Source organism: Sparus aurata, chromosome 22 (genome assembly GCF_900880675.1).
Source record: "Sparus aurata chromosome 22, fSpaAur1.1, whole genome shotgun sequence".
NCBI lineage: Eukaryota > Metazoa > Chordata > Actinopteri > Spariformes > Sparidae > Sparus > Sparus aurata.
The window spans coordinates 26762631-26784147 of NC_044208.1; the positions used below are offsets into that span (position 1 = coordinate 26762631).

A 21517-nucleotide genomic window follows, 5' to 3' on the forward strand; every position below is an offset into this window, starting at 1 on the left:
TTATCGGCCGACCTCTAATTCATGTCATGCTGAAGGAAGCGCGGTGTTACGCGTGTCATTTGATATTAGCAAACACGCTTGGCGTTACATAATTCGACTGATTGCCTTTCAAGGGTACGTAGGGAGCTCCTAAAGGCATTACAGTAAAGATGATTTTTTTATTAAACCCTGACAGCTGTCAATATTTCAGTCAAGTATCCTGTGATTCCATTACCAGGTCCTGAAGGCTTCTTTGTCAAATACGTTTACATTAAACGTCCTTATCTTCTGCCTGCCTCCTGTTTTTCCATCTTGCAACTACGTACAGATTTTGGACATTCAGCCAGTTGGTTCAACTTCTGTGATGTGTGAATGTGGGTCAGTGAGAGATCCATAATGTTGGTTACATAACGCGATCCGTCTCCTTTTCCAGCATTTAATTCGAGCCGCGTTATAAAAGCAGCCGTACTCTCGCTGCGATGTGTTTGCCGTGCCTTTACACTTGAAGTGTTTGCCAACCCTTGTTGCCTCGCGAGCTATAACGAATGATTCAGAATGTGCTGACGGTGAACTCTCCCAAAAACAGCAGCAGCAGAGGAGGAGGAGGAGGAGCGGGGAAGCAGCGTGAGATCTGAACTAAAGAGGCCACGGAGCCGGAGAGGGGAGAAGCAGGACGGCTATAATTGGCTGTCAGATGTGTCATCTCCTCTCAGCATGTGAGTGAGGAGGGGATGAAATATGCTGCGTGATGCCCTCGACTCTATGAGAAGCCGTTATGGCCCGTCCTGACCGAAACTGACTGCAGAGCAGAACCAGGACAGGGTCGCGTCTCTCCCCTCCGTCGAAAACACGCTCTTAACCCAAAAGTCTCCCTTCTGTGCATCTGCTGGACCCAGAGCTCACTCTGATGGAGGTAAAGAGGATCGAAGGGAGACCCAGAAACATCTCCAGTGTTTTTTTTTGTTTTAGATAATCGTGCAGACATCCCTGATGGATGTTCCACGAAAAAAAAACAAAAAAAACATTAATACCAGCGCAAAATATCCTCCAATACCGTGAACGTCAAATAAATGCAAATAGATGAAGGGATAAAAAACGCATTTGTCCTTGTGCCTCTCTGCCCCGCTCATCCATCAGGGCTGCCAGTCATTGATTTGCTCAGACAAACTGCCTCGATGATTATCAGCTTTTCACCTAAGCGCTTTATGATCGTGACAGTCTCATCGGTGGGACGCTCCAACACTTGGCCGACTTCAAATAAATAATGACTTTGATCGGCGCTTATAATCCGAGGCCGAGCGCCGCTAAGTGGGCTGGTCTTAATACGTCTCTGATGGAGTTTTTGGTCGACGGCAAATCAGATTGTCGCCGAGTATTTGTCATGAGCGAGCGCGGAAAAAAAAAACAGATGAATCCTTTGGTGAATAAATATTTAATGTGTTGAGGGAGTAGGTGATTTTTCAGAGATGGCCTCTGACCTTCCCCCTCCCTCCCCGAGATCCACTTTTCATCCGTCAGACTCTCTCGTTTATATATTTTACCTAATAAAGCGCGAGGTGAAAAGTTTGAGACTTAATAGGAAACGCCTGGGTGCAACATTTGGGAACACATTCAAGATTATTTATGAGATTGGTGTGGCTGCTCTGGTGTTCTCGCTTTATTGCGATTATTATTGCGACGTGCTTAATCTATTCCGAAAGTGATGGCGAGGGATCAGCGAGGTCGTTAGGATTCATCGTCTGGGAACCATGAACGTCTAACGGGCTGCGAGACGTTGAAACATAAATCATATTGGAATCATTTTGACGGATAATACAACTGTGATATAATCCACATTAGCAGGTGTGATCATTTTTGCATTACTGGTTTCACATCAACTTGAAAAACATTAAAATCATGATGATGTGAACTATTTTTTGGGGGACTTAACAAAAGATTTTGAACATTTTGAGAACGAGAGTGAAACGATTGAGCTTATATTTTACTTTTATCGATAAATTGCTGCTTCTCTGATGCGGATATTGCAATTTCGATAATATTCTGACTGATCGTGCAGCGTGCAGCACCGATGCCGATCCAACCGGTGGATGTTGAGATATTTCACAGGATGAACGGGAGAACAGGACCCGCTGGTAGTCAGGGGGGGATCACTGAAAGCCATTAGACGACATCCCCTGGGGACGATTTAATGCCAATAGAAAACGTCACGCCGATCCATCCGACAGTTAACAAGACACGTCCCCTAGAATGAAAAATGTAAATGTTTCAGTCTTCGCTGACACGGGCCGATGCCACGAGGAACGCAAGCAAAGATTATCTGGTAAAAGCAAAACATTATCCCGGCTTCACCTTTTTCCCTTCGTGAACTGAGGAGCTGCTTTTCGTTTGTTTCGCCGTGTGAAGGGATATTTCCGTGTAAGCCCCTTCTAAAAGATTCCGTGAGACGGACAGTAAACTCCTCTTTCCGCCGCCTTTGTAGCACTATGTGGATAACAATGGGCTACACTGACAGATGGTCACAATGGCCTTAATGTGGGGCATTATTTGGAAGCAGGAGGAGGAGGAGGAGGAGGAGGAGGAGGAGGAGGGCGGCTACACTGCAACCCCTAACCCTCCTCTTCTTCACACAAGACTCGCAAAATCAGGTAACTCTTCTCGTGTTGTTTCCTGCATTCAAAATCCCCCTTTTCTTCCAAACGTTTCGCCCTCTGCTGCTCTCCGGGTCGCTCTAAGTAAGAAAAACAAGTTGAGGAGACGCGTCTGTCTGGAGGGGCCCATCCCAAACCAAAACAGATACAGATACATGTTTTCCCAAGCTACACGGTCCAAGCCTTGGCACTCATAACTCGGCCCTTTGCGAGAGGAAATTAGCCCCGCAGAACAGCACAGGAGCGTTACCTGAAACCATCCCAGAAAACATCCTGAGGATAGAGCTACAGCACCGAGAGAGAGAGAGAGAGAGAGCGCACGATTCATTCCAGATGCTTTCGAAAAACTCCACATTATCTCATCCATCTCGAGCGCGCGCCGCCAGTTTCACATTCTTCTCAGGCGCTCCAGTTGTGTCCCAACTTTTTGACTGTGGAGCCATTATCATCATCATCATCTTCGCAACCAATCAAGCGCTTCAGTACTTCATTATTGCAACAGAGTGTTTTTTCCCAGTCAGCTAAAACATTTGCTACGAATTCCAAATTGAGGAGTTATGTCCCTCCACTTGAAACCTCAACTAGCTTACCCCCCCGCGCCTCCCGCCGCGCTCGTATTTTTTAAGCAGCGCAGGAAAAACAATCCGTAACTGTTACACTACATGTCGAAAGTGAGGCGACAGCACTATCTAAACGATTGCAAGGTGAAGACATCTGCTGACTCGAGTCTCCGGTGTCACAGCAACCTGAAGCAAAGAGCTGACAGGCAGAAAATCCAGATGAACGCCTTGTTTCTCCCAGGCGTTTTCGAAAAAGGAGCTGATGAAGAGGTGCGCTTGTCTGGGAGTTGCTGACTTTCGGCAACCTGGGACTGTTTTGGCTCGTCGAAGGTCACCGGCTGCGTTTGCGCAGACAGAATCGAACTGCTGATGGCGAAGTTTGCGCCGCAGCCCCAGATGGGGTTTGTGTCGTTGTCATTGTGACGCCCGAAACCCAATTACTCTTTTCAAAAAACTCCCCCTCCTGTGACCCTCTGTTTGAATTTTAATCAGTTGTTTAGATCTGTATCAATATGGGTCCTGCCAGGTGTGCAGCGCCGCTCATTAAAAATCAACTTTTAGTCGGTCAAGGACAAGGTGACAACGGGACAGAGGACAAGCAGACTGTTCCTCTGATAAAACCTTCCACTCCTCCACAAGCGGAGCACTATCTTAGAGTTTATTCTAAACGATCCGACGTATTATTTTGTCAGGAAATATGCGCAAGTTAAATCTGTACATAGTATTGTGCTGCACAAAAGTAAAGAATACATTCAGTTAAATGGAAACTGGAGTGGGTCGGTTATTTTACACCAGTCTATGTTAGGTAACGTATCAAGGCATGTTTAAAGCTGCAGGCTCTACAAATGTTTTAGCATCTTTCAGCTAATTGTTTTGTTTTTTAGCCTGCAGCTTAACTCTCTTTACTAACAGAGGGACTGTTTTCAGCTCTAATAAACCCACTGTATGCTAACTGCACGGCAACAAACCAGCTAAGCGAACGCGCTGGTGAAAAAGGAGCATTTAGCTGTTGAAAAGCTGGATATTTTCTCTAAAAAAGGTGCAATATGTAAGAGTTGTCTACTCAACAAATTCATATATCACCAGAGTAACTGCTAACTGCTGCTAACAGTAGCTTGGATTGACTCTCCGTTAGCTTCAGTCAGCTACAACTTAAAATTCAAGTGTCATTTGTGACTGAAGTCATCAAGACAATCATGTGAAATTGTACTCAGACATTGTTTCCCACAACAAAGACAGGAAATGTGTTTTAAACTGAGATTTGGAAGTTTTTGATTTTTAGATTTGGTGCTTGTGAGGTTAAAGTATCTGCTTCCTATAATAACTCATGCTGAAGTGAGGTTTTTTTTCCGCATTATGTAATTATATTACAACCCCTGTCTCGCTGTGTTGACCGACGACAGATTAACAACGTGTTCCTGAGTCCACACGGTAATATCTTTTTTTTTTTTTACAATCATTCACTCATTTATGCGCCCCACCCTCTCTTGTGAACGACCGAGCTATTCGTCATTCGCTATCACGATACTATCACCTGTTACCAAAAGAACCTGTTCACCTGTGGAATGCTCCACAAACAGGTGTTTGAGGAAGAGAACACATTAACATAAATGAATAAAGCTCATGGAGGTGCGATGTTAAATACACGGTCCACACTATCGGTTTCTGTTTCAGGGAATCGTCGGTGGCATCATCGGTATTATAATTGGACATCGCGCCCTGTTCGTCTCTCATGAGCGAGTTACTTCACACACACATTAACACACACACATTAACACACACACACACACACACAGCTGACCTCGCTCTCTGGCTGGCATCATCCTGCAGGGGTCAGGCAGCACGGAGGCCGACCAAGCCCAAACCTTTTTTTCCCATCCCCCCCTCCATCCCCCCTCCATCCCTCCCTCCATCCCTCCCTCCCTCCCTCACTCCCCTCCGCTTCAGCGACTCTGAGTTCAGGCGTGGGCGCCGTCCACTCGCCCCACTGATCATTGCTGTTGCCTAGGCGACCGAGCAGCCCAGCCCCTCCAGCAGCCCCCTGCCCAGCGATCAGAAAAAGAAGGGACATAAATTTGGATCAGCACAGAAGCAGGAGGGAAGGAAGGAAGGAAGGAAGGAAGGAAGGCTGAGATAAGTGGCTGAAACTGCCCTAAATTTGTGTTTCACATCCCTGCACGACGTCGGTGACGACCGCACAAACAGAACAAAGCATGCAGAACTTGTTGAAAACCCTCTTTTGGACGCTGGCATCAGATCTTCCAGTGAGTCCGCGTCTGTGTGCGCGAGGCTCACGCTGGCTCTATAACCTCATTCTGTCGGCTGAGCGCTGTGTTGACGGGAGATAACGGACAGCGGATCAGACAGTGGGTTCACAGGAACCGAGAGAGAGGAGAGGGGGGGAGAGGGAGAGAGAGATGGATGCAGATGGAGAGACTGGAGATGTGAAGTCTGTCAGGTGAGGGAGGCAAAAGTTCAAAAAAAAAGAAAAGAAAAAAAGACTGACCCAGAGACACACAAATTCTTTGGTTCTCCATCTTCCTGTGTTTCCGATTTCCACGCGGCCTCATTCCTGCTGTGTCACGGCGGGGAGAGAGACCCACTTCCGCTTTTGTTTATCCAGGAATGTGGGACGTCCTGACAGGCTGGCTTTTCATTGACAGCGTACAGCTGAGAGTTTCCCCCGTGGCTCTTTCTCCCGGCCACTCCTGTGTGTAGCTATGTGTGTGTGTGTGTGTGTGTTTAGGGCTCCATTATCTGTGTTATCAGGCCGACCGGGCCTCGCCCCGAGCAGACAGGGTGCTGGGAAACGCAAGCCAGAGAGCGCGAGGAGAGCCCGTGTTGTGCTCCGGGGAAACCAACAACATACTTGTCATTTTTGAACGTTTAAGATATGAACACAACCCGAGAGAATTTGAATTTTACGGTTGTAAATGTCTTCGGGAGTCATTTGTGAAACCGCTAAAGGAAACGTTGAAGCTAATTATGAGTCGGCAGGTTTCAAAAAAGGGCCAGAACGTCTTCTATGTGTTCCGACACGATGCGATCCCACTCATTTTCGCAATTATCATAACCTTTAAAAGCCGTCGTATCAGTTTAGTCGCCAAAACCTCTAATGTGTGATGCACATCAGAGTTGTTGCCCTTCTTAGAAAAAAAAAAAAGGTGTGTAAACGTGTGTAAACCAGCGAGGCCTGAAGAAAAACCGAGTCAGCTTCTGTGAGTGTGGACAAACAGGATACAGTGACGGAAAACATCCCATTCCTGCTTAGACGGGCTTTTTTTTTTTTGGCCCCCGCGACAACACGCCACAAACAATGACCTGAAAGCACGGCCGCGAGGAAAAACACCATTGTGTTGTTGATCGTCTGGTTTCCTTTGAGGCGAGAAAAGGAGCTCACACAAGAGAAACACCCCGGCTCACTCCGACTGGCTGCACGTTGCGATTGATTGATGTTCAAGAGAAACAAGAGCCGCTAAAAGGCCCCGACAGATTCCTTTTGAGATCTTCCGCAGTGATTTAAGGAACCAAGTAAACACGGACTTTGATTTGTCACATTAAAAGTGACCCCGATAGCTCCTGTAATCTCAGACTGTTCGCACAAGAAAGGAACCAAAATGCTTGATTTTTTAAAATCAGAGGGGGAAAATTAGCAAAAAGCTTCAGTCAGACGCGAGTGTGAATATCGAGGGCGCTGCTTAATTTGTGTTAGCGTGATGAAACACTCACACACACTCACACACACACACACACTCACACTCACACACACACACTGGTGGCCAACTGGGAGGGCTGGTTCTACAGTTCCATTGTGAGCTTTTAGGTCACGTCACTCCCAGAGGGTAAAAAAGGAAAGGAAACTGAAAAGAGAGAGCGAGACGGAGAGAGAAAAGCCTCTGGAGGGGAAGAGTTCACAAGCACTGTGGCACCTCATATATTAACACACACACACACACACACACACACACACACATATAGAAAGGCCAGGTGCTAAAGACCCCAGTTTAAACATGCAATTTCATGACTTCTCAGCGAGTTAATTAGAACTAATCTGAACCTAATTTGAGCCTAATTGGGCAGGTTTACAGGGTGACTAAACTCTAGAAACCGTGGCGTCTCGGGACTAACACATTTTCACTCACAAGAGAGTAAGTGAAAGAGAGCGACGCCTCCTTTGACGTGAAGCAACATATAAATTCGAAAATTCAAATGAACGCATTGTGCCGGGAGCCCTTGCGAGCGTTAATCTCCGGTGAATCATTAACTCATCTGACTGGTTTCCGAGAGCCACGCTCTGCTGATAGGAGTGACAGACTCACGGGAATGAGGTCTGAAATGCATCGAGGCCAGATCACACCAGGAAGTGGAACAACAAAATTCAATATATAAAAAATATAGTGCAGGGCTCGCTGTTTGAACTACTGTTTCTGGGAAGCTCACAGCTAAAACACAATCTCTATTTTCTAGGCAGCGTGTTGTTTCCTTCCCTGTTCCTGTTTTGTGCTCAGGGTTGTGCACCATTTCATTTAATAAAGCCTTTTTACTGAGGAGGAAAAACACATTTATCCAGGCTAATGGCTTGCTAACTGTCAGTTAACAGTCTGCAGCAATGTCGTACCTTGTGTGGTAGTTTACAGGAGAATTTAATACAACTGAATGGTGCAAAACAAATCATAATCTGAAACAGCTTTGTTCAGTTATTAGTTTTCCATTAGCTAGACAGATAACCATTAGCGATGTTAGCTCGCCACACACCTGCGTTAGGTCGCTAAAGCTTTTCTACACTTGGTGCCTGGCAGACCTGCCAAAAATGAAAGTGACTGCGGTGCACGGTCTTGTAAAAGTGAGCAGTAACGCTCCAACTTCACTACAGGATAAGGTATTTAAAAAGTTCATGTTTCCAGGTGTATCCTCAATGACTTTTTAGCAGCCGGCTAGGCTAGCTGACAGGCTAACATCACCAGTTAAAACCACATACGTGATGACCAAAGCACGGAGATAACTGTAGACGAGTTAGCACATTAAGCTAAAGGACGTGCAGATCGTAAAGCAGATATAGGTTACGCGATATTGTCAAATGTCAAAAACAGGAAATTCAAACCCTCAACTCTGAGCATAAAGTTCATAACAGCAAATCAAAGTTTATGATGATGAAACGTAATGACCCGAAACATGTGTGGCGTGTTTACGTCCTGAGTTTCTGTTCAGCCTGGAGACCCCCCCCCCACAAATAGCTTGTGGGTCTAAGTTCGCCAAAGCTGAGCTCAAAGCCACGCTGATTTACTTCACTACTGCGAGCAAATCCATTGGAATTTAATCATTTCAGCACAAAATGCAGTTCTACCAATGACCAAGCCTTTAGGTATGAGAGGAGGGAGGCGATGGGGGGGGGGGAGGCCACTGTAAACCTCTCAGTAATGAAGGTCCACGGCTGCTGCAGTCTGGCCTCCGGCACACACGTGGAAAAACAAATACGCCCCGGCTTGTGTGCAAAAGCCGACGGATGGTAAAGCCAATGTGGCTCCGTGGATGTGAACGAGCCCCGAGCTGGGACTGCAGCCCATCGAGTGACGGACTGTTTTTATTTACTGCAAGTTTCATTAGCGTGCATGTGTCGGCGAGCTCACCCACATCACCGCCAGGACGCCAACTTAACCACATGGGTTTAAACTGCAAGTATGGGTGACATCATACACACGGCCAACTTTCTAACGCTTTTAATGTGAAATGCACGTCGTCGGCCGCTTTTGTTTTCCCGACAAAACTGTGGAGTAAGTGGGGAAATATGTCGACACCGGCCTGGATATCCCTGCTGTCTGTTACGCGTCACTTTATCTGCCTGGGTTAGAAACATCATTCCTCTAAAGTCACTTAGCAGCTGACGGGACAGGAGTATGTGTTGGGGGGGTCAACCGCAGAGAGGATCTTTATCAGTTCGTCTGGACAACCTCAACGCAGCACTTTGCCGTCTTGGCCGAGTCTGGGTGGCACTAATACAAGCTCCCTGACACTGCATCGTATTTCAAGGCAGTGTCTTTTGACTGGAATTGGGTTCCAGACCACCAGAAGCAAACGCAGACGCAATCGAGAAAGTCTGGAAATAGAAGGCGCCGTTAAGAGGTTGCGGAACACGGAGGTATTCAATGCAGCCCCCCCCCCCCCCTCGCCGTTCTTTCCCTCTTTATTTCCTCAGAACAGAAGCTCTCCAATAACATTACTCACACATCCTGGTCCGAGTAAACACACAACCAGCCTGCATCCCCCAAAGGAAGAGGACTGGTGGTGGTGGTGGTGGTGGTGGTGGAGGAGGGGGGTTCTTCAGCCGTGTCAACGCACAAGAAATTCAATTAAGCAGACAGCAGGATGTCTCCAAAAACCCAGCCTCCTTTGAGCTCAACATGCACCCCCTCGCCCACTCCACCCCCCCTTCCGAAGGCTTCCCAGCCAACCCCTTACCACCATTCAGCCACTCCCCCCTCCAACAACACCGCGGAGACCCATTGTGGGCTCCTTTTGCTGGGCCCCCCTTTCATACACTCCTCTCCCGGTGCCTCATTTGCCTCAGAGAAGGTCCAGATTTACATTTGCCAAAAAAGTGAAAAACGAAACGAGTACTAAAAAAAAAAAAAAAAGAAGATATGAAACACGGAGCTCTGACTCGAACAAATGGTCAGTTTTATTCTTAGGAAGTACATTCATCCTCCTCCTCCACCTCCTCCTCCACCTCATCCTCCTCCTCCTCCTCCTCCTCATCTCGCCTATGTGTGTGTGTGTGTGTGTGTGTGTGTCTGGCAACCGGACAGATGCTGTTCATTTAGCACTTGAGCGGCGATCCTCGAGCTTGTCTCCTAAATGCCCAGGGGAGCCGCTGGCATTTGGACAGCATTAAATAAAGTCACTCGGCAGACCTCACACCGGCGGACCAGAGCTGACCTCACAACATGGTCACTCCGCTCGGGTTTCAAAAGCAGCCAATCTGAGTAAATCCGTGCCGCTGGAGAGACTTTTTTTTCCCCCCCCCCCCCATTACTGTAAGCAAATCCCATCTTCTAACCCGGGCATCAAGAAAAAAACACTTGTTTCATCCGCAACACGTGCCGCAGCCGATTAGGATCAGTGCAGCGTCGCTTTGTGGTTCGCTTTTAAATCAGCTGCTATCTCGGTTTATTTCACAAACGGCAGATCAGTAAAAGTTGTTTTTCTTTTCCACGTGGAGTTTGTTGGCAATCATGTAAAAGAAGAAGAAGAAGCAGAGCCAGAAAAGATTTGTGACGCGCATCTTTGTTTAGGAACTAGATGGCATAATGGGATAATAAACCTTCTCTCATGCTAGGTGTGTGTGTGTGTGTGTGTGTGTTTGTGTGTGTGTGTCGCTGTACATGATGACAATGATGAACACACCGAGCCGGAGCCCTCAGGGGCAAACAATGTCACACACATCTATCGAAAAACAGCAGCTTACAGAGATTGCCGGGCCGCTGCAGAGACAATATCGATGTTACGTAACGACGGACCAAAACACACCTCTCCAAAATCTGTGTGTGTGTGTGTGTGTGTGTGTGTGTGTTTCTGGATTAAGGGCTCCCTCATGCATGTCTCCATCCCTTTTTTTTTCTCTTTCTTTTTAATCATTTGTTACCTTCACGGTTTTTCACAATTCCAGCAATGTGCGATTGGATAACACGTGACCTGCTGTGATCTGATTCTGACGGGCCTGCCTGCTCTGAGCTCCTGTTTCTGCTCCGGCCCTCGTCCTTGTGAATCAGGGTGAGATAAAATAAATATATATGAAAAGGTTTCAACTGGATAGGGGGGATTTTTTTTTTTTTTTTTTTTTTCCACCAGCCATGAAACAGAATTTATCCCTCCCCCCGTGTGCCAAACAGATCATGGCAAGTTATCAGCCACCATGTGCTGGCTAAAACGAGAGCTTAGTGTCCTCCTGCTCCATCAGAGGGCATTTTTTATTTATTTATTTTTTTTCATCCCGGCTCGGAGCTTTCAGCCGCGTATTTAGGTCTTAAAAAAACAGGGACATTGATTTTCTGGTGCCATGCCACGCATTTTCAAAACCCGGTCCCCCCCTAAGCAGACATGAGTGCTCTTCTACAACCCAAAAAGAAAAAAAGACGACACTGATAATCAGCAACAAAAAAAGAAAAAAAATCAATTCGCTTGAGCCCCCATCCTCGAAAAGCCATTTAGATAAGTCCTCTTCCTTGAGGACCACACTGACCTAAATCAGTGCAGATTCAACATGATGGGGTAAGCGAGGGACTGAAAAGGCCACTTAAGGATGCTGTGTGTGGATGTGTGTGTGTGCTATAATCACCCCAATCAAGACTTACAGTGAGGTTAAGCCTGGACCCCCCCCCCCCCCCTCCTCCGACACACACTCATGATAATCCTTCACTGCAAATTTGATCATCAGCATATGTCGTCAGCGCACTCACACGGTGTCTGAGCAACACATCCTGAGTTTAATAAGTAACGAAACCCAGAATAAAAGATTTAACAGGCCATCCGTGTCTTTTTGAGGTCTCGGCCATGTTGAATTATAAATAAAAATAAGTATACTTTCAAGAGGCCCTTTAAAAAGGTCGCTCTTGTAACTTTTGTTCTTCCTTCCCGGCCCATGAAAGTAACTTCTAGATATAAAACTACAATCAAAAGCTTTTATTTTGAAGTTTATCCCTCCCCTGACTGGTTGGACTCCACGGGGCCACCTGTGTCTCCCCCAGGTGTGCGCACTCACCATTGAGTCCATTGGGGATGCTCCTGTGGTGGTGCGGTGCCGACAGGTCATCCATGGACCTCCTCATGGTGGGGCCCATCTTACTGTTCTCCGAGCTGGGCTTGTGTATGTGGTTGTGATTGTGGTGGTCTGGACTCCCGGCGCTCCCCGTGCTGGACGTGCTGCTCCCGTCCCCCACGTCCCTGACGGTACCGGTGCCCCCGTTCAGGTTGGTCAAACTGGACTGGCTGTCTATGGAGCTCCTGGACCCGGCTCCGTTCCTCTCCTCGTCCAGCATGAGGATGATCTCCTTCAGCTCGGAGTTCTCCCGCAGCACGGTGTCCTGGTTGGCCTCCAGCTCCTTCAGCTTCATCATGTAGGTGCCCACCTCCTTCCACATGGCGGTGGCGGTGTAGCGGCCGAAGCGCTGCCACTCCCGGGACAGCTTCTTGCCCTTCTGCCGGTCGTCGTCCAGGAAGCAGCAGAGCTCCCGCAGCTCGTGGTTGTCGTCCTGCAGCTTCTGGTTGATCTCCTTCAGGCTCCGGATCTCGTGCAGGTGCACCTGCAGCCGCCGGTTGATGTCTTTCATCATGTTGCTGTGCTCGATCATCAAGTTCATTTTCTCGCCGTCGACCCTCCGCAGTCTCCGGAGCAGCTCGTCCTTGCTGCACCGCAGCAGCTCCTCGTCCGTCAGCTGGCTCAGATCCTCCTTCGGCCCCTCGGACGGGTTTTTAGCCATGATGGTCTCTTCTGTGAGTCTCTGTGCGGGCTGTGAATCGGCGGGGCTCGAACAATTAACTCTCAAAAACTCATCTAACCGAGCCTGAGCTGCGGAATCGTGTTAAAATACATCTTCCAGAGAGGTGAGAGTGTCGCTGTGTGGTCCGCTTCAACAGGCCGAGGGTGAAAATCTAAATATTAATGATGCTGACTGAATTCCTTCACTGATCTTATGAAGGTAAAATAAAAATAAAAAATACTGATTTCTTTTAATATCGTTAATGGGGAAAAAAAAAATAACGCACGCTACTCACATTCAATAACAACACATTGTTTTTAAATCGATCCGCGGTGATTTATTTCGATACGGTTCTGGTCCCGTCAGCACAGCGCAGCGCGTCCCGTGTCCGCTGGACATCGCTCCATTTAAAAAAAAAAACGATGGGAAACAAAAACACACGCACAAAAATGTAAAAAGGAAATCTAAGACCAGACTTCTGATGGACCAATAAATAAATTAAAGCGTTGTTTGTTTCTTGTGTATCCAGCGGCTCCTGCTCCTGAACGCGTCCCACCGTCAACAACACCCTGCTCGGATTTAAGCCTCTTTAACCGAGGCGCTGCGTCGGAGGACGGAGGGATTCAAACCTTCTCTCAGCTCAGCTCGGCTCGGCTCAGCTCGGCTCGGTCGGAATTAGCAGCAGCAGCAGCAGAAGCAGCGGCCTCCCCTCCTCCTCCTCCTCCTCCTCCTTCTTGTCCAAACACTCGGGTTTGAAATCATCCAAGAGGATTTCGGCCCAAGACGGCCAATCAAGACGTGGGAGCGAGGAGTGGGCAGCAGGTAGATGAGCCGCGCGCCGGAGCCTCGCACGGGCGCAGGCTCGGCCCCCTTAAAGGAACAGTGCGACGCGTTCAGGGGCCGCAGAAACACGTTTGTAACATCGACAGAGCGCTGGATTCTAACTTTGAAGGCATTTCTATAACATATATTTTATAAAAGTACTACACAAGCATATAATGAAACGTTTATAGGTGATATGTTTTATGATTTTTGTAATCTTAAAGGAACAGTGCGACGCGTTTAGGGGCCGCACAAAACACGTTTATAACAACAACAAAACGCTGGATTCTGGCTTTAAATGCATTTTCTATGACATTTATTTCATCACATTACATATGAAACATATATTGAAACATTTCTTAGTGATTTGTTTTGATTTTTATAATCTTACAGGAGCACAATGTAATTTTTTTCATGCCTAAACAAGCTGAATAAACAAATAATTTGTTTTCATGACTGAATAAACAAACTGACCTTAAAGGACAACACACATGTTTACATGTGGCGGACCCTGCCACTTTCCTAGCTTCAAACAGTGTTCTGGAGACCTTATTTTCCTTTTCGAGCACCGCTTGTTTATTCTGAATTTGTAAATATTACAATTCTAAGTTTTAATTTCTTCATCAAAAACAACAAAGTGCCCATTTAAACTTTTACTCTATGTTTTGTATTCATAAAAACTAGTTGGCATTTGTATTTATATACAAATTAACATTGTTAATAATCACAATACTCATTAATACTGTAAATATTACAATTCTTAGTTTGAATTTCTGTCAAAAACTACAAACGGTGCCTTTAAATGTTAAATATGATATTTGTATTTATTTTTAAGCAAAAAGGCTTTATTTATCTGAATAATTAGTGTAATTTAATAATTGTTTGTCATTTAACTCCATTTTACTGACTGACTCAATGTGATTCACCACTTAACAACCTTATGTTAAGTAGTTTTAAAAAGAAAATATGACAACAAACATTAGGTGTAGTTGAGTGACATCTTTTTGAAAGTCTTAATTCCCTCATGATTGTAGTTTAACAGGTGCTTTTCAGATTTATTTTGAAAGGTCACAGTGCCCCCCTGTGGCAGGCTGACAGTAATAGCTCAAGAACATGGCACTTCGAGGACATTAATAAAGGCATGGAAGGCATGAAATAATAGCACATTGTCATTCATGATCAGTTTATAAAAGTGCAAAACAAACAATTAACAGCTCAGTCATTAGTGCAATAATGTATTAAAAGAGCTGATTTATTTAAATTTATGTAAAAAAAGAAAAAAAGGTACATTCAGAGTGTTTAAGGCATAAAGGTTTCGAAGCTCAGTGGTTATGGAAGAGATTGTCCCAACAAGATAAAAGTGCTGATGATTTTGTGTCCCACATCCTCAAATCGACATCATAGATTCATACAAATATACTCTGCATCATCATTAAAACAACACTGATACTACTAATGAACGCTAAAAAAATGTAATATAAGAACTTAGCAGCGTAAGAGGCTTTTTGCTGGAGAAGGAGGTCAGAGATGCATTGTGATTTCCTCTATGATTAGAAGGAATGATAAAGAAACATTGATTAAGTAACATTTGCTGGCGTCTGTGCCAAACAAACATGTTTTCCAACATCTAAGAAACGAGATTTGCAGCACTACATGTTCATTATGATGCTATTTATCAACAGGCTGCGTTGTACACTTGTTATATTATTTCATTTAACGGTGACCGTTCATTTCTTATGGTCCCTATATCTGACAGAACACACCACTCCGCTCTTCGGCCGGAGCGTGCCGGTGTCCAGGAGGTCGTAGCTCTGTCCCGGCACGAGGGTGAAGTCAAACCTCTGGAGCAGCTTGGCCATCACCACTTTAGCCTCCATCTGCAAACACCCATTGTGTTAATTCCATGTGTTACGTTCACGCATATCTGTGTGATGCTTTTTTTAACGACAGTCGCCACCCACCTGAGCAAAGTTCTGTCCCAAGCAGGAGCGTGGACCGAGGGCAAAGGGGTAGTAGCAGTAATAAGGCCTTGTAAAAAGGGACAGGAGAGTTATTACACAGCACTTTACATGGTTTCCTCACACGTCAAGAGTAAACGTTGTGTATACAGTGTATGTTACTTACTTGGGAGCATCCGGGTGAAATCTGTCCGGATCAAATTTCAGCGGGTCCTTGAAGAATTTGTCCATTCGTCCACACGTGTAGCTGCTAAACTACATTTCAGAATGATTTGATGAACACGTTGATATCAGGTTTATTGTATCAGTATTCTCAGTATTGTCCTTTTTGTGTATATAGTACTAACACACACAATTCCTCCTCTACAGGTGCAAACAGGCTCAGAAGTAAGAGACTCACTATGCCTATGGCTCCTGCGGGAACGTGGATGCCGTCAACGACGATGTCTTGTCGGAGCTCACGGGATGTGCCCGGAGCTGTGGGGTAAATCCTCAGAGTCTCTTTTAGCACCTGGGGGAATGTGACAGTGAAAAAATAGGGACTTAATTAACTAAGATTTTAGTAATCTAGTATTACCTTTCAAAAACCTGGGTTAGAAAAGTGATTTATAAGAGAGTGAAGGGCAAAAAGGGCAAGAGAAGAGTAGAGCAAAGACATTATAACAAAAGAATTATAAAACAATAAGAATAATTAAAAATCTAAATGGTTTACAAGACTCAAACAAAGTAACATTTAGAACAGTTATAGTCTGTCTTCAACTGTGATAAGAAAGAGGATAAGAAGAAGACAGAGGAGATAAGAAACAAGAATGTTTGCTGACTTTTCCACTGCCTGGTACCCAGGTCAGCGAACGCATCATTCCTTTGTGTTTTTCATTTCTAATACGCCGTTTTCAGAGGTAAGATAATTCAAAACCTTATAGACGAGGAAGGAATCTTGAAGTGAATCCTGAATTTGAGTGGAAGCCACCTAAGTGACTGGGGTGAAATGAGAGCAATATCTTATAATCCTGCAAAGTTTTGGACTAGTCTTGGATTAGGCAGGAACATAAAGCATTTCAGTAGTCTCAGCAGGACACAAAAGCATTTAAAACAATTTCCAAATGCTGGGAAAACTACTTTTTTTGCAATGTTTCTCAGTTAAAAATAGCAGGACTGAAAGATTGTCTTAATGGTTATGTCGAATTCCGGCTAGTAGGGAGATGGAACGGCACATTTAATGGCTGAGCGTTATCGATCACACCTTTAAGTGACATCTAGGCTTTTTTTTTGGTGGCCAGTGAGCTGAAGTATTGGAGGGTGTTAGTGGTGAGACCTGATCTGGGAGGAAACAAAAGTGCATAACAGCTAGATGTGACGTCACCAAGCCTAACAGGTAGGTAGAGTTGAGAATAAAGTGGGACCCAGATTTGACCCCTGTGGCACCCCACAGGAGCACAGATTCAGATATCGGAGGATACGAAAAACTCCTATTTGGGTAAATAGAGGGAAACCAGTTAAATAGAGGACGGAAGTGTGATCCTAGTTTAGTGTATCATCTTCAACATGCTTCACTCCCAAAAGGGGCTGACCCATAACTTGATATGTACCTGTGAGAGGTAGATCAGTTGACCCAGATCGTCATAACTGATCTCCTGTTTCATCCCGATGACATCATCCACCTCCTTCGTCACTCTGAGAAATAGAAAAGCAAACTTATGAAACCATTGCTCACACATTACACTGTGAAACCGCTTCGAGCTGCACTATCGGTTCTCACTTCTCTAGTATGTCAGGGTGTCTTGCAAGTTCCATGATGCAGAAAGCCAGTTGATTGGCCGTTGTCTCCTGACCTAAAATGTGACAGACACCAAAATAAAGGAGAACATTAACTTGCAGTGGAGCAAGCGCAGACCAGCAACACACATTCAAGTCATAGTGTTCTTTATCTCTACTGTAATCAAATAAGTAGGCCATGAAAAATCAATCAAGATCAAATTCAGGACTTTTTGTTTATTTTGGAGCATTTTGATACATCACAGCAGAAACAACTCAAACTCACCCGCAATGAAAAATGTCACAAAGTTGTCCAACATGAGATCTTCATCCTCCTGAGTCATGCTTTCCTCTGGAATAATAAGAAAAAATGGAATTTAACAAGTTAACTGATATTCTAGTCATCTTTTCATAAACTTAATTAAAAAAAAAAATCCATGTTGGACTGAGAGTTGAACGCATTTATATACAAATACTAATCCACCTATCTGACCTATTTATATAATGAATCTACAATATCTGATTGTGAACCTTGCAAATCTATTAATATGGACGTGTTAATGACACATGTAAATATGATGATGCTAGTACTTTATTTTGAAATATTTGGCACTTATCTAGACCCTAAAAATCGTTTACAGCTGCCGTGACCTTTATTTCAACACAGGGACGTTAAAACGTTCTTCTTATCTAATCAGAATCGATAATCTGATAAGGATCGTGACCTTTGCCAGCACTTTTGATGATCTGCGTGAGGATGTCCTTGGGGACTTCATCCCCGTTCTGCATGGCAGTCTTCCTGTCCTGAATCCACTTTGCTCCAGTTGTGCGCAGCAGACGGCAAGATTCCCTCACTTCATTAACGAACGGTCGGTTCTTTGGATTCAACTGCAAGATTTGGGATGTTTAGATTTTAAGGATCTCACAAAGTTGACAATATGTCTGCAGTTAAATCTCTGTGCAAACATTGAGGTAAAGTCTCACCGCAAAGAAGGTGTCTCTGAGGTTGTGCACCATCCCTTTCAAACACATCTCAATGGCTCTGGGGAAAGTTGAACTGTTGTTCAGCAGGTCTAAATCCACACCGAACGCAACCTGAGAGTCATCCAGAAAACAAACACACATACTAAGATAGTTACAACATTACAGAAATACTTATTTGATCAAGGCTGCTGCTGTTGCACAAACTATGGCACAGTACCTTTGCGATCACATCCAGGGTGACAGAGTTGACCAGCTGGAGCATGTTGGCCTCTTTTTTCTGTTCCGCTAGATCAGAGAGGCTCGTCATCAGTTTCTCTGCCCTCTCATTGAAGGTACCCATGAGTCCTCTCAAATACCTGAAAAATAAGGGGTTGTTTTAGACAGTGGGCTCGCTCGGCCGGGACGTAACTAACAAGCTGGTGTTGTCCAAAGGAAACAGAGCAAAGGTTTTGAGCAGATTGTTGTATTTCTCTATTTGCGATGATTAAATAACTCACAAGCTGCTGAACGCAGGGTCCATGATTCTGCGCTGTTTATACCACAGTTCATGGTCCTTTGCTGTCACCAGGCCATTACCTAGGAACCTTGAAGAGAGACATTATGAGGTCGTACTTCATTTGACATAATACACAGCAAAAACGGTGCCTGGGACTCAAAAGTTGAATGAAAATACTGACAAGTATGCCAAAAAATGGCAAAGATTACTTGATTTGACATGACGGTTTATAAATCAGATTGTTCTCTGTAGCTAATCTGACCGTGAGAGTGATAAACTACCTTTGACCAAACAGGTTGAAGAGTCTCTTGTGGAGGAAAGCGTCTTTGGGGTACTTTGAGGACATCAGGATTTCCTGAAACACATCAAAAGAGGTAACTGTGAAAAACAAGGTGTTTTTAAAGGGAAGCTCCAACAATTTTACACATCAATGTGTATTTACAGGATCCATGGACAAAGTCATATAAAGAGTTTTGTGATGTTACTCAGTGAGTAAGTTGCATTGTGGGTAATGTAGGCATCAGGTTTTGAAAAGGCAAAACAGTCCACTGGTCCAGCAGCAGAGATACTGTATGTCACCGGTTTTCATTCCACCCATTTACCTTCTTTTTTCAAAACTAGCGCCTACATTACCCACAATGCAACTTAACCACACAGTGACATCACTAGAGACAATTTAACAGATTACATGCAGCTTCCTCTGGAGCGGCAAAAGGCTTTATACTCCTTTTTTTCCTGTAAACACACTTTAATGTGTAAAATTGATGGTGCTATCCTCTAAAAGCAAATATTATCAGGACATCAGCTCATAAATCATCACTGCAGTGCAGGGTATTCATTTGTTGTTTTCCTGGAAGGGTTTTCTAGATAAAAGCAGGTCAACCTGCCTATCAGTGCCCTTTTACACTATTTATTGCGACATTTCTTGTGCAACTGGTTATGTAAATAGTGTTGCTGGGTGTGGTTTTACCTTTGTTGCCTCCGGACAGCTCACAAAGACCATAACAAAATGCAGAAAATTTATCCTGCACACAGGCCCGTAAGTCTCTGACCTGCAAAAGACATCTTACTTACGCAAACATGCATAATGACACAATGCAAAACCAGTAGAGGGAAGTGAAAGTGCACTCGTGACAATAACCACTGATAATAATGGATATTATCATCAAATCATGATTTATCTTTAAACACATATACCTAGTTAATAAACACACACAGTCACACATTCAGCTAGCTGTAGCTTATAGCAGCCTATAGGGGGCTTTATTGCACAGAAGCTGAACTCTTGTTGCTGATGGCCGTTGGCTCTGATTTGACCTTGTTTTACGTTAACTGTCAACACTTTAATGGATCAACCGTCGTGTCGCGAGCTCACCATTCCAGAAATTTGTCGTGCACAATCCCGCCACTGTTCATAATTTTCAAAAACGTCGGTGAATGTCCGAGCAGGAAACTGTGGACGGAAAAACAAAGAGTGTGAGAAAGAAAACAAAAAACAAAGGTAACGCTAATTAATGTCGGTGTTAAGCTAACGTGTGCTACAGCTAAGATAATAACGTTAGCATCGACTAAACAACCACACCAAGCTAGCTTCAGTTCTAGAGCTAACTTACTGTACCTGTTTCTCGGCGGCCCGGGAATGTGGTCGTATTTCATATGGAGGTGTTTGAGGTACAGGCAGTAACCGAGAAACGCCAGGAAAAGGAGAAATAACACGAACATGAGCGCTTGAGCTGTCCAGCCCAAAATCATGTGGAAAACGGCCATGTCGGCAGGTGAAATCCAAGCTGCTAACGTTGTGCTGTCGTTGTGTAGCGAGTCCAGTGTGAACTATCAGGGCAGGCAGATAACTTTTGCTCTACTGTAACAACGTAGATTGTTCCGTGAAAACACACAGGAACAGTAGCTTCATAACCATGATCTACCACACGGGGCGGTATAACAGGCTCCATAGCTCAGTGGTTAGAGCACTGGTCTTGTAAACCAGGGGTCGCGAGTTCGATCCTCGCTGGGGCCTGTCGGGTTACAACATTTTTCACTTTTAGATGTGAGTAGAAATACTCCACGGCACAGTAGTTTAACACCAACCTGGTCAGAGTTCATACAACTAACCATTATCACCAGGAAAACATGTTTTTATGTGGGGAATGTTGGCTTAATCAGATTATATACATTGAAGACATCTCATTTCTGCCAGGATTCTTTTTAAATTACACTGTATATGTTACAGCAAAGTCATAAATGTGAATTAATTTGTATACTGACAATCTAACCATGTCCACTGAGCAAAAAGCTAAACCTATGATCCAAAGTCGTGTGGATATTTTGCACATTTGTTCATCAGTAACACAGTTTCTATACAGACGAGATCAGAACCTGTGTGAAGGAAATGCTCACTTTTCATCTTTTATTTTTTAAGTAGCTAGCTTTGAAGTGTTGGATTTATAGGATCTTTATCATATTATTAATCTGTTTGATTGGATTTCAAGTAAGGTATGTCAACAGGTTCCTGAAAAATAGGGCTCCATACTGCAAACTGCATGCTAGGTCCCTATTAACTGAGCTGTTAGCTCTTCTTTAATGAAGCAGAAGCAGGCCTGCGTGGCCCCGTGAACATGACGCAGAGGTGAATTAAAAAAGTTTTAACAACTTTTAAAGCTTGAAGGAAGGAAAATGGTGCATTCCACACGAATCGGATGACGTGGGAATTCCTCCATGACTGAAAATAGGACCCAAAATTGCCAACAGGAGCGCACAACTACGTAAGTAGATGCACTTCGCACATCAGATCCCGCCTGCTTTCACCTCAGCTGGTGAAGCGGGAAAACTTTCCCGCGGTTTA

The 21517-nt window shown here is 44.7% G+C and overlaps 2 protein-coding genes and 1 non-coding gene across 6 annotated transcripts in view; 1 reads left to right on the forward strand and 2 right to left on the reverse strand.

Annotated features, from left to right (window-relative positions):
* The window catches only part of ccdc85cb (coiled-coil domain containing 85C, b), a 48487-nt gene extending 34954 nt beyond the window's left edge, over positions 1-13533 (reverse strand). For 3 of the 4 annotated variants that reach the window (XM_030405572.1, XM_030405570.1, XM_030405569.1), the window contains exon 1: positions 11943-13533. In XM_030405572.1, the coding sequence (XP_030261432.1) occupies positions 11943-12660 (718 nt within the window). In that variant the 5' untranslated portion in view covers positions 12661-13533. The remainder of the gene's footprint in view (positions 1-11942) is intronic. The other variant, XM_030405571.1, reaches the window with a different exon arrangement.
* A 938-nt stretch (positions 13534-14471) lies between these two features.
* LOC115573549 (cholesterol 24-hydroxylase) lies at positions 14472-20561 on the reverse strand. The gene is made up of 15 exons (XM_030404361.1): positions 20294-20561; positions 20051-20128; positions 19646-19727; positions 18957-19030; positions 18677-18763; positions 18397-18535; positions 18180-18290; positions 17921-18083; positions 17482-17547; positions 17200-17272; positions 17030-17114; positions 15841-15951; positions 15607-15695; positions 15444-15510; positions 14472-15359 (listed from the first exon to the last, which is right to left on the reverse strand). Exons 1-15 carry the CDS (start codon positions 20440-20442, stop codon positions 15210-15212), a joined length of 1524 nt encoding a protein of 507 aa, XP_030260221.1. The 5' UTR covers positions 20443-20561; the 3' UTR covers positions 14472-15209.
* Positions 20562-20619: 58 nt separating this feature from the next.
* trnat-ugu (transfer RNA threonine (anticodon UGU)) lies at positions 20620-20692 on the forward strand. The gene has a single exon. It is a non-coding gene; the product is annotated as a tRNA-Thr (tRNA).
* Positions 20693-21517: the final 825 nt, after the last annotated feature.

Coding starts and splice junctions, on each gene's coding strand:
- LOC115573549 (XM_030404361.1), bottom strand. CDS start 20,442: ATGGCCGTTTTCCACATGATTTTGGGCTGGACAGCTCAAGCGCTCATG. Junction 17,548..17,920: donor CATCAAAAGTGCTGGCAAAG/GTCACGATCCTT, acceptor TTATTATTCCAG/AGGAAAGCATGACTCAGGAG. Junction 17,115..17,199: donor CACCCTGACATACTAGAGAA/GTGAGAACCGAT, acceptor TCTATTTCTCAG/AGTGACGAAGGAGGTGGATG.